The sequence below is a fragment of the Scyliorhinus canicula genome, chromosome 2 (assembly GCF_902713615.1).
Source record: "Scyliorhinus canicula chromosome 2, sScyCan1.1, whole genome shotgun sequence".
Lineage (NCBI taxonomy): Eukaryota > Metazoa > Chordata > Chondrichthyes > Carcharhiniformes > Scyliorhinidae > Scyliorhinus > Scyliorhinus canicula.
The window spans coordinates 95,847,727-95,860,174 of NC_052147.1; the positions used below are offsets into that span (position 1 = coordinate 95,847,727).

Sequence of the window (12,448 nt, forward strand, 5' to 3'; positions counted from 1 at the left end):
TATTCTATGAACTCAAGTTAACCTTTTTAAAACTTACAGTGAACATCTTAGCAACCATGAATTGAAATACAACCCCCCAAGGAATACAACACTAAGTAATCTTTAAGCTTTCCTGTTACATCCATAAGACTTTAAACGCCTTTTACCAGAAGCACATCAGGTTAAAGTCACTACTGAAAACATTTATAATTCTGAATTCACCAAATGATCAAGAGATAGTCTTTTGATGGCAGAGAGAACAGCAGTACACCTGCTTGGTCTGGCTTCAGCTCCAACACTGAAAACGAAACTAAAACACACCCTGCAGCAAACAGCCTAAAACAAAAGTAAAAAGCTGACAGACAGCCCAGCTCCACCCACACTCTGACATCATGATAAACATCTATTTCTTAAAGGTACAGCACTACAGATATTTTTATAAACACCCATTTGTTAAAGGTACTCTCACATGGCAAAAACACTACCTCTCCCCCTCAAGGGGAAAGCAGCCTATGGTCATCTGGAACTATGGCAACTTTATTTACTTTGCCTAACAAGGGTTAGATACAGAGGAAAGCTTTGTCCACATTTATGCAAAAACATGCCCCAAACTCAGAAGAGCATAGTACCACCTGTTTGCTGGCCCATTGTAACATATTCCCACACTAGCAACTTGGCCAGTGATCGGAATAATTAGTTGTGCAAAGTTTGCTCCTTACTTGATCAGTTTCTTTCAGCAGAGGACAGATCTCCCTTGTTTCATCCACCAGGCACATTTCCTTGATGGCATATCCACTGACACAATAGGCATCAAACCCCGTGCCGATCAATAATGAGCAGAGCAGGTTGCTGAAATCAAAGCAGTTTCCTTTCTGACGTTTCAGAACAGTGGTTGGGGAAAACAAATAATCTGGCTGTCAGAGGAAACAAGCAAATAAACATTCAGCATTTGTCTAAAAAGTTAAAATTTAAAACATCCAAACTCGAAATCAAGCAATGTGCAATACCAAAGAACTGGCATAAAAGCATTCAGCAAAATACCAAACTCAGAACAAGCTTGGAACAATGTGCATTTTTCCCTTTTGATTCTAAATAAGTGTTGCAAATGTATGGGCTATTACAGCAATAATTTAGCATAACTATTAGCCACATTAGCCATGCTTCTGGCACCTCTGAGTTAGAAAGAAAATACTTACGTACTCACAACCTCAGGATGTCCCAAAGTGCTTAGCACTCAATTAAATTAAAAAGTGTTGAACCATGAACTGTTTATGCTCTGTCCTTATGGCCATGAGGAAGGTGCAATGACTGCCCTCTTCAACTACATACAGACAGAGCAGACATTCAGTCCATCAATCTAGTCTGAGAACTGGCCCCAGAGGTTAAAGGGTCCACTTGTTACCTCATCATCCATGTTTAAATAACTTCACAAGTATCTGGAAGTCAATAGAGAACAATACATCTATATGATCATAATGAAATTCTGGAATCGTTTAGCAGAAAATACTTTTTTAGAATTTACATTTTCAAAAATGGCTGGATCAATTTCCCCCAGAGACTCAAGTTGTATATTTGCCAGCTAGTGTAAAACTGAGCGAAGAATTTACCAGGTCCAATCTTCAGTCAGTCTTGAGTAACCTAATCTGGATGCAAGGGTGCTGCAATTGGTTTCCGTACTCAAGAAAGGGAACAAATCAGCCCTCTGATTGCTGTCCAGTGACATTGGCTGGAAGAGATGGAATCAGCTGAAGACAGTGCTTGGCTGCATTGCCTTACACAATCAAATAGAACATAGAACATAGAACAGTACAGCACAGAACAGGCCCTTCGGCCCTCGATGTTGTGCCGAGCAATGATCACCCTACTCAAACCCACGTATCCACCCTATACCCGTAACCCAACAACCCCCCCCCCCTTAACCTTACATTTTAGGACACTACGGGCAATTTAGCATGGCCAATCCACCTAACCCGCACATCTTTGGACTGTGGGAGGAAACCGGAGCACCCGGAGGAAACCCACGCACACACGGGGAGGACGTGCAGACTCCGCACAGACAGTGACCCAGCTGGGAATCGAACCTGGGACCCTGGAGCTGTGAAGCATTTATGCTAACCACCATGCTACCGTGCTGCCCAATAGTTTGCCATAACTCACTACTAAGGATCATTTTGAATAGTTGTTACTTGGCTTTAGTAATGGAGAGTAATTTGTCTCCTTGAATCCATTTCCTGTGCAATGAAAAAGAATGGGAGGAATTGGAAAACGTCAGGCTATTTCTGACCTTATTTAGTATTATAGGTATGGTGAGCTGCGTCAGCTTTACTCAGTTGACAGCACCCTTGTCTTAGCCAGAAGACGGTGAGATCAAGCCCTACTACAGGATCTGGGCAAGTGACCTAATGGACACAACGTGTAGTACCAAGGAGATGCTGTGAGGTGGATGCTGAAGTTCCCATGCCCATATTTGAAGTAGAGCAGGCAGTTCTTCTTGTGTCCTGATTAATACTGATCAACTAGCTATTCAGCTTTGTGCTGCCTGCAAAATTGGTGGGCAGTAACAGTCACTGCATTTCATTCATTGTGCAAACATCGCTTTGAGGTGATTCTGAGAGCTGGTCTTTTTCCTCTTGGCCTTATTTTTCTCTGAATCATAGAAGTACATTTGTATGTCAGGAGTGTTAGGGGCCACGGCCAGCAAACCCGATTTACGATGCTCCCACAGTGCTGTTCGGGGGGAGTTCCAGGATTATGCCCCAGCGACAGTGAACGAACAGCGATATATTTCCAAGTCAGGATGGTGAGTGACTTGGAGGGGAACTTCCAGGTGGTGGGATTCCCAGGTATCTGCTCCCCTTGACCTTCTAGTTGCAAGTGATCATGGGTTTGGAAGGTGTGTGCACCTATGTGGTGTCATAGAATCATAGAATTTACAGTGCAGAAGGAGGGCCATCGAGTCTGCACCAGCCTTTGGAAAGAGCACCCTATTTAAGCCCATGCCTCCACCCCATCCCCATAACCCAGTAACCCCACCTAGCCTTTTGGACACTAAGGGGCAATTTAGCATGGCCAATCAACTTAACCTGTACATCTTTGGACAGTGCGAGGAAACCGGAGCACCCGGAGGAGGTTTTGGTGGAAGTTGGTGGAGTGTTTGTTTGTTGATCGGGGCAGGGTGAAGGGGTGGAGGAGGGAGGGGGAGGGACAGAGTGCCAATAACAAAAGTTTCTTTGTTGATGCTTTGGTTTACGGGGGGGGGGTGTCAGGTCCACCTTGGGTGGGCTTGGAGCCGATGCGATCCGGTGGGGCCTTGTCGGACTTCCTTGCGAGTGGAATATGGCTGATTATTTTATTGGTGGGGCCCAGAGGCCACCAATCAGACTGGCTACATGGAACGTGAGGGGGTTAATTGGGCCAGTTAAAAGATCCTGGCTGTTTGCCCATTTTTTAAAATAAAGTATTTTTATTCAGGTTTTGCAGAATTTTTCATAAAAGAACAGTAATAACAATAATAACAAAACTAACTAGAGTGAATATTAACATAGTGTAAAAAGAGAATATAGAATAACAATTAAATAGACATTACCCCACGCGACCCAGTCTTCCCACACCATCCCAATGAATCACTCACCCCCTACACCCCTCAACGCCCCCCCCCCACAAGGTGCCTAGCTCTATCTTCTTTTTTTTTTTTAAATTTTGTATTCAAGTTTTCAACAACAAATTTTATCACAACAGAGAAAAACAGTAACCCCTCCTCTCCAATACAAAAACAATAAATTAACAAGAAAAAGAAATAAGCATAAAACCATGATAACAAACCCCCAAAACGAACCCGTAGCCCCCCCCCCCCCCCCCCCCCCCCCCCCCCCCCCCCTCCCCACCGGCTACCTTCCCCCGATTCCCGTCCATTTTCCCCTGATTCTTGGCCACCCGGCTATCCTTCCTCTTGTTCGTTGGCCACAAACAGGTCCAGGAACAATTGCATGAATGGCTCCCACGTTCTGTGGAAGCCGTCGTCTGACCCTCGGATGGCGAATTTGATTTTCTCCATTTGGAGAGATTCCGAGAGGTCGGACAGCCAGTCTGCAGCTCTGGGCGGGGCTGCTGACCGCCAGCCAAACAGGATTCTACGGCGGGCGATCAGGGAGGCAAAGGCAAGGGCGTCCGCCCTCCTCCCCAGGAATAGATCTGACTGGTCTGAAACCCCGAAGACCGCCACTATCAGGCATGGCTCCACCCTCACCCCCACCACTTTGGACATAGCCTCGAAGAAGGCTGTCCAGTACTCCACAAGTCTGGGGCAAGACCAGAACATGTGGGCGTGGTTGGCCGGGCCTCTTTGGCACCGTTCACATCTGTCCTCCACCTCCGGGAAGAACCTACTCATCCGGTTTCTTGTTAAGTGGGCTCTATGTACCACTTTTAGTTGCGTCAGGCTGAGCCTTGCGCACGTGGCGGTGGCGTTGACCCTATGCAGTGCTTCGCTCCAGAGTCCCCACCCTATCACAATCCCCAGGTCATCCTACCACTTCTTTCTTGCTGCGTCCAGTACGGTGTCGGCCCTTTCTACCAGCCGGTCATACATGTCGCTACAGTTCACTTTATCTAGGATACTTGCATCCAGTAGGTCTTCCAGTAGTGTCTGTCGTGGCGGTTGTGAGTACGTCCTTGTCTCCTTTCGTAAGAAGCTTTTGAGCTGCAGATACCGTAGCTCGTTCCCCCTGGCGAGCCAAAATTTCTGTCAGTTCGTCCAGTGTTACGATCCCGCCGTCCATGTATAGGTCCCTGACTGTCAGAGTCCCTCCGTCCTGCCTCCACCTTTTGAAGGTGGCGTCAGTCAGTGCTGGTGTGAACCTATGGTTGTTGCAGATGGGAGCCTTGCCCGACATTTTGGTCAGGCCAAATTGCTGCCGCAGTTGGTTCCAGGATTGGAGGGTGGCAGTCACCACTGGGCTGCTGGAGTGTTTTTTGGGTGGGGATGGGAGTGCTGCCGTGGCAAGGGCCCGGAGGGAGGTCCCCATGCAGGAGGCCTCCTCCGCACGCACCCACTCGGCCTCTGGCTCTTGGATCCATCCTGTTGCCGCCCAGTGGTAGAATTGTAGGTTTGGGAGGGCTAGCCTTCCCCTGGATTTTGTTTTTTGTAGGACCTTCTTTGGGATCCTAGCATTTTTACCCCCCCCATACGAACGCCATGATTAGTTTGTCCAGCGCTTTGAAAAAGGCCTTTGGGATGTAGATCGGAATGGACCTAAACAGGAAGAGGAACCCGGGCAGTACGTTCATTTTGATCGTCTGGACTCTCCCCGCGTGTTTGCCCATCTTAAGAGTTTGAAGGCCGATGTGATTTTCTTGCAGGATACTTGATGAGACCATCAATTCACGCAACATAGAACATAGAACATAGAACAGTACAGCACAGAACAGACCCTTCGGCCCTCAATGTTGTGCCGAGCAATGATCACCCTACTCAAACCCACGTATCCACCCTATACCCGTAACCCAACAACCCCCCCTTAAACTTACTTTTTAGGACACTACGGGCAATTTAGCATGGCCAATCCACCTAACCCGCACATCTTTGGACTGTGGGAGGAAACCGGAGCACCCGGAGGAAACCCACGCAAACACGGGGAGGACGTGCAGACTCCGCACAGACAGTGACCCAGCCGGGAACCGAACCTGGGACCCTGGAGCTGTGAAGCATTTATGCTAACCACCATGCTACCGTGCTGCCCATGTGGTTAGAAGTGAACAGTGGTTTTAATCGTCTTGCAACAGAGCCTGCCTATGACAAGATGAACTCCAGATGAACTGGTAGGCAGGCTCTCAGCATCAACCTTTATACTTCCGGTTAGGGGGAGGAGCCATGGGTGGAGCCAAGGGTGGAGCCCAGTACAAAATCCCGTACACTCCCAGTCATCTCCCCCTAGTGGTAGAGCAGCGCAACTGCTCGTGTGCCGAGCTTACCGAGACATAGTACAACATGTGTAATACAGTGTGAATTACGCTACTGTGATTCACCACATTCACCCCCTGTAAAAAAAATCAATTTCCGGCGGGGGTGGTGGCTTACAGATTGAGTCTGTCCGGTGGCCGAGTTGTCCGCTGTGATTGGCAGAGCACCGGGGTTGCAGCCCCTTCTGGTGGCTGGATGAGCACCGTCGGTTGGGGTACGATGGCGGACTCCGGGGGCGATTCCGCCCGAGCTTCGTACCCGTCTGGTTCGACTGGGGACTGGGGGCGCTGGGAGATAGCTGGCGCGGGTGCGCGAAAAAAATGTAGCGAACTGGTAGGTGCGGGGGTGTGGGGGGGTGAGTTGGGTGGGATGTAGTGTGAGGGGTACCTCGGCGGTGGTAGTGGGGGGGGTTGGATCCTGCAGGTGCTAGGTCCCGGAGGGATACAGTGTCCTGACGGCCGTCAGGGAACTCTACGAAGGCGTACTGGGGGTTCAAATGAAGTAGGAGCACTTTCTCTACGAGTGGGTCAGTTTTGTGCGCCCTGACGTGCTTCCGGAGGAGTACTGGGGCCGGTATCTTCAACCATGCCGGGAGCGAAACCCCCGTGGTAGTGCCCCTGGAAAAAGTAAAGAGCCGCTCGTGAGGGGTCTGGTTGGTAGCGGTACATAAGAGGGACCTAATAGCGTGGAGCGCATCGGGGAGGACTTCTTGCCAATGGGAGATCGGGAGATTCCTGGACCGGAGGGTCAGTAGGACGGCCGTCGCATTCTCCCTCTCCACCTGCCCGTTCCCCCTGGGGTTATAGCTAGTAGTCCTGCTCGAGGCAATGCCCTTGCCGAGCAGATACTGACGCAGCTCATCGCTCATAAAGGACGAACCCCGGTCGCTGTGTACATAGCTGGGGAAACCAAACAGGGTGAAGATACTATGCAGGGCCCTAATGACTGTGTGGGAGGTCATATCGGGCACGGGATAGCAAAGGGAAAGCGGGAGAACTCGTCTATGACGTTCAGAAAGTACACATTCCTGTTAGTCGAGGGGAGTGGCCCTTTGAAATCGATAGCGAGGCGTTCAAAGGGCCTAGAAGCCTTGACCAGGTGGGTCCTGTCTGATCTGTAGAAGTGCGGTTTGCACTCCGAGCAGATCGGGCAATCCCTGGTGATGGCTTTTACCTCCTTGGTGGAGAAAGGCAGATTTCGGGCTTTAATGTAGTGGGAGAGCCGGGTGACCCCCGGGTGGCAAAGGTCATTGTGGATGACTTTTAAGCGGTTGCTCTGTGCGCTGGCACACGTCCCGCGGGACAGGGCATCTGGGGGCTCGTTGAGCTTCCCCGGTCGATACATAATATCGTATTTGTAGGTGGAGAGTTCGATCCTCCAACTCAGGATTTTATCCCTTTGCGAGTTGTCAAACATGAAGGCAGCCGATCTTTGGTCGGTGATGAGGGTGAACCTTCTACCTGCGAGGTAGTGCCTCCAGTGACGAACAGCCTCCACAATCACTTGTGGTTCCTTTTCGACTGAGGAGTGTCGAAGTTCCGAAGCGGAGAGGGTTCGGGAGAAAAATGCGACTGGTCTCCCTGCCTGATTTAGTGTGGCTGCAAGAGCTACCTCTGAGGCTTCACTCTCAACCTGGATAGTGACGGATTCATCCACCGCCCGCATGGCAGCCTTGGCAATGTCCTCCTTGATGCAGTTGAAGGCCTGGCGAGCCTCAGCTGTCAGGGGAAAAAGTGTGGCCTTAAAGAGTGGGCGGGCTTTGTCCGCATATTGAGGGACCCACCGGGCATAATACGAAAAGAATCCCAAGCACCGTTTGAGGGCCTTGGGACAATGAGGGAGAGGGAGTTCTAAGAGCATACGGTCCGGGTCGGGACCCAGGACTCCGTTTTCCACGACATAGCCGAGGATGGCTAGTCTGGTTGTGCGGAAAACGCATTTCTCCTTGTTGTATGTGAGGTTAAGCTTCTGGGCTGTCTGGAGAAATCGGTTGAGGTTGGCATCGTGGTCCTGCTGGTCATAGCCGCAGATGGTGACGTTATCCAAGTACGGAAACGTGGCCCGCAGCCCGTACTGGTCCACCATGAGTGGGGCGCAGAGTTCGGGCAGGACGTATAGTTGGAAATAGAGTAGCCTTGGATTGTTAGAGTTGCGGCAGTGCGCCCTTGGATATGGACAGAGTGGGAACCCGAAGAGAGGGAGATAGTTTGCCGTGCAGGGAAAACGGGGAGCGAACAGCATCTTACCAGATCTGGGTGTACGAAGCTCTCAGTGCTCCCGGAGTCGAAAAGGCACGGTGTACCGTTGATTTTGATCGTTGTCATCGAGTTGTGGAGATGCTTTGGGCGCGATTGGTCCAGTGTGACTGCGTTGAGTTGCGGGTAGTCGGCGGCTCAGTCGGCTGCGCTGGGATGGCCCCGCGATGAGTGCCCGCTGAGGTTGCAGTCTTCAATCGAGTTTTCTGAGTGTGGAGAGGATGTGGCCCAGGATGGCCGCCCCCGTGGATCGCACGTGGCGGGCGGCGAGGAAGATGGTGTCCAAGATGGCTGCCTCCATGAGTCGCCCGTGGTGTACCGCGTGGTGGGGGTCCGCCAAGATGGCAGCCCCATGGATCGCACCTGGTAGGTGGTGCCAGAGTCGGGGCATAGGCCGCTGCGTTCCGGGGCCTGCGAGTGCAGAGGGCGATTACTTTGTGCCGCTGGAGGTTTAGGGGCTGGGGCCTTCCTTGCCAGGCACACTCTGGCGTAGTGGCCTTTTCGCCCGCAGCTGCTGCAGGTCGCGTTGCGGGCCGGGCAGTGCTGCCGCGGGTGCTGGGGCTGGCCACAAAAGTGGCAGGTTGGGGCAGCATTGTGACTGGGTGGCCACGTGGCGCAGGCCTGGGGAAGTCACTGGTCGGGGGTCCATGACGGGGTCGCGCAGTCGGCAGGAAACGAGGTGAGGCTACGAAATGAGACCTCAATAGTTGTAGCGCGTTCAACAGTATCTTCTAAATTTAGGGCCCTCTTCTCCAGCAGTCGCTGGCGCACGTAATTCGATCTAAGGCCTGCAACAAAGACATCGCGGCAGCAAGTTCTCTATGTTCTGCAGCAGTTACAGCCTGATAATTACAGTCCCGGGATAAGGCTTTTAAGTCTCTGAGGAATTCTTCTAACGATTCTGTAGGGCGCTGGCGTCGAGTAGTAAAAACGTGGCGCGTGTAGACCTCATTGATAGGCCTCACGTACATTCTATCGAGTAGGGCCAGGGCCTCTGTATATGAGCCGGTACAGTTTAGCTGAGTAGATATACAATGGCTCACCCGTCGTTTCTGGGGTGCTTGCTTCAGCCAGGTAGACCTTAAAACATCGGAGCCAATGCAAAAAGATTTCTTTCGCCTCTGCATCCTGCGGGTCGAGTTCCAGTAGATTAGGCTTGAGGGCTGATTCCATGGTCATTCCTTACTGTTTCTTAAGACAATTAAATTGATGAGACCATCAATTCACGCGACACGTGGTTAGAAGTGAACAGTGGTTTTAATCATCTTGCAACACGGCCTGCCTATGACAAGATGAACTCAAGATGAACTGGCAGGCAGGCTCTCAGCATCAACCTTTATACTTCCGGTTAGGGGGAGGAGCCGTGGATGGAGCCACGGGTGGAGCCCAGTACAAAATCCCGTACACTCCCAGTGCATCTCCCCCTAGTGGCAGAGCAGCGCAACTGCTCGTGTGCCGAGCTTACCGAGACATAGTACAACATGTGTAATACAGTGTGAATTACGCTACTGTGATTCACCACAATGCTCATCTGAGAGTTCAAGACCAGACAAGGCTGCGGAAGGGGTGGGTCGGGAAAGTGTTCTATTCAACGTGAGGACAAGGGAGGCCGAAGTGCTGAGCAATCGTAGATGGCCTTTTCATTGGCTAATACTTGAGTGGAATCAGAGGGAGACATGTGACAGCGGGTGGGATGTTGGCGGGCGCTCTGGCCGTCTTGGTGAACATATACATGTTGGGATGATACGGACTTTATCAAGTGGGCAGCATGGTAGCACAAGTGGCTAGCACTGTGGCTTCACAGTGCCAGAGTCCCAGGTTCTATTCCCCGCTGGGTCACTGTCTGTGCGGAATTTGCACGTTCTCTCCATGTCTGCGTGGGTTTCCTCAGGGTGCTCCGGTTTCTTCCAACAGTCCAAAAATGTGCGGGTTAGGTGGATTGGCCATGCTAAATTGCCCTTAGTGTCCAAAAAAAGGTTAGGAGGGGTTATTGGGTTATGGGGATAGGGTGGAAGTGAGGGCTTAATGTTGGTCGGTGCAGGCTTGATGGGCCGAATGGCCTCCTTCTGCACTGTATATTCTATGTAATCTATGTAAGAGGGTTCTGGCGGCCATCCCCGACGTTGACTCACATCAGTTAATCATAGGGGGGGAACCTTTAATTGTGTGCTTGACCCCAGGCTAGATAGGTCATGCCCAAGTCCTTTCTGACACCGTGAATGGCGAAGGAGCTGCTCGTATTTATGGAGTGGGGGGGGGGGGGTTTGGTGGTGTGGAAACATGGAGATTCAGATACCAGAGGGAGAAAGAGTTTTCCTTCATTTCACATGTACATCGTGTCTACTCCCGTACTGATACATTTGTAGTGGGTAAGTCGCTACTCCCTGCGGTTGTGGGAGCGGAGTATTTAGCAATTGTAATATCTGACCACGCTGCACACTACATGGATATGTGTTTTTGAAATGGGCTGTGCTCATTTCATGGAGGTTGGATATGATGTTGTTTGCAGAAAAGGGGTTTGTGAGAGGATAGCTTCCGCTATTGGAACCAGTGTGGAGTTCAATAAGAATGAGAAGGTCTCACCTTCCACGTTCTGGGAAACACTGAAGACGGCCATCAGGGGGGGAGTTAGTTTTGATTAAAGTTCGTAGAGTCTGGTAGAGCGGAGAAGCTGAAGTTGCTGGATTCCATCCTTGAGGTGGACCGTCAATACTCAGCTGCTCCAATGGCAGAGTTGTTAGCAGAGAGGAAGATGCTCCAGGTGAAGTTTGATTTGGTGTTGACGGGGACGGTGGTGTGCCTTCCTGACACAGAGATAACTCAGGTTAAAGGACTGGGGGTGGGGGGGTCTGCTCCAGAGTAGGGGTTTTGCTCCAGACAAGGTCCATGAGATATTTGAGGGCTTTTACTGGGAGCTATACAAGTCTGAGCCTCCGGAGGAACACTCGATTATGGTACAGTTTCTGGATGGGTAGGTCTTTCCAATGGTGGACAGTGAATGAGAGCAGGAGTTGGAGGTGCCGCTCTGGCTGCAGGAAATTATGAAGTGTGTATGTTCTATGCACTCGGGGAAGGCACTGGGCCTGGATGGATTACCAGTGGAATTTTATAAACAGTTTGTGACTGTGTTGGGGGCCACACCTGTTGGACATGTTTAATGATTCTCTGTCCCAGGGATTGTTGCCAGCCACACTGGCTCAGGTATCAATCTCCTTAATCTTGAAAATGGATAAAGACCCCACAGAGTGTGGGTCATAATGGCCCATTTCTCAGTTGAATGCGAATGCAAAGCTGTTGTCTAAGGGGTGCCTGCCGGGGGTAACTTCTGAGGATCAGACGGGTCTTTAGGAGACTTTTGATTGTGGTGCTGTCACCTTCATCAGAGGTCGATCCGGAGGTAATCATCTCCATGGATGTGAAAAAAGCATTTGACCATGTGGAGTGGGGTACTTTTTTGAGGTGCTGGGGCTGTTTGGCTTTAGGCCTAAAATTAATTTTGTGGATTTGGCTTTTGTACAGAGCCCCCACTGCAGCATCCAAACCAACACATTAAGTTTGGGGTACTTTAGATTGTATAGTGGTACAGGACAGGGGTGTCCACTTTCCCCATTACTATTTGCCTTGGAGGTTGAACCGCTGGTCATTGCACTTCGGTTGACAGCGGGGTGGAAGGGTATAGAGAGGAGAGATAGGGAGCATAGGGTGTCCCTGTACAGGGACAATTTATTGCTGTACGTCAAGGAACATCTCTCTCACGTGGGAAATGTAATGGAGATGCTCAGAAAGTTTGGCTCCTTCTTGGGCAGCACGGTGGCGCAGTGGTTATCAATGCTGTCTCTCGGCGCTGTGGTCCCAGGTTCGATCCTGGCCCTGGGTCACTGTCCATGTGGAGTTTGCACATTCTTCCCGTGTCCCCACAACCCAAAAGATGTGCAGGGTAGGTGGCTTGGCCACGCTAAATTGCCCCTTAATTGTAAAAATGAATTGGGTACTCTAAAAAAAAATTTTTAAGTTTGGCTCCTTCTCAGGGTATAGATTGATTGTGGGCTAGAGTAAACTCTTTCCGGTGAACCCTTCAGGCAAGGGAGCTGATCTGGAGATGCTACCGTTACGGCTGGCCAGGACTAGTTTTGGATATCTGGGCATACAGGTGGCTCACGATTGTGCCTCATTACACAAGTTGAATCTGGCCAGTCTGATAGAGGGGGCGAATGTGGACCTGAAGAGATAGGATGCCCTCCTGTTGTCCTTGGCA

The 12,448-nt window shown here is 50.7% G+C and overlaps 1 protein-coding gene across 3 annotated transcripts in view; it reads right to left on the bottom strand.

Annotated features, from left to right (window-relative positions):
- The window catches only part of ccdc135 (coiled-coil domain containing 135), a 202,732-nt gene that overhangs the window by 116,006 nt on the left and 74,278 nt on the right, over positions 1 to 12,448 (bottom strand). For all 3 annotated transcript variants that reach the window (XM_038783594.1, XM_038783604.1, XM_038783613.1), the window contains one exon: positions 699 to 893. In XM_038783594.1, the coding sequence (XP_038639522.1) occupies positions 699 to 893 (195 nt within the window). The remainder of the gene's footprint in view (positions 1 to 698; positions 894 to 12,448) is intronic.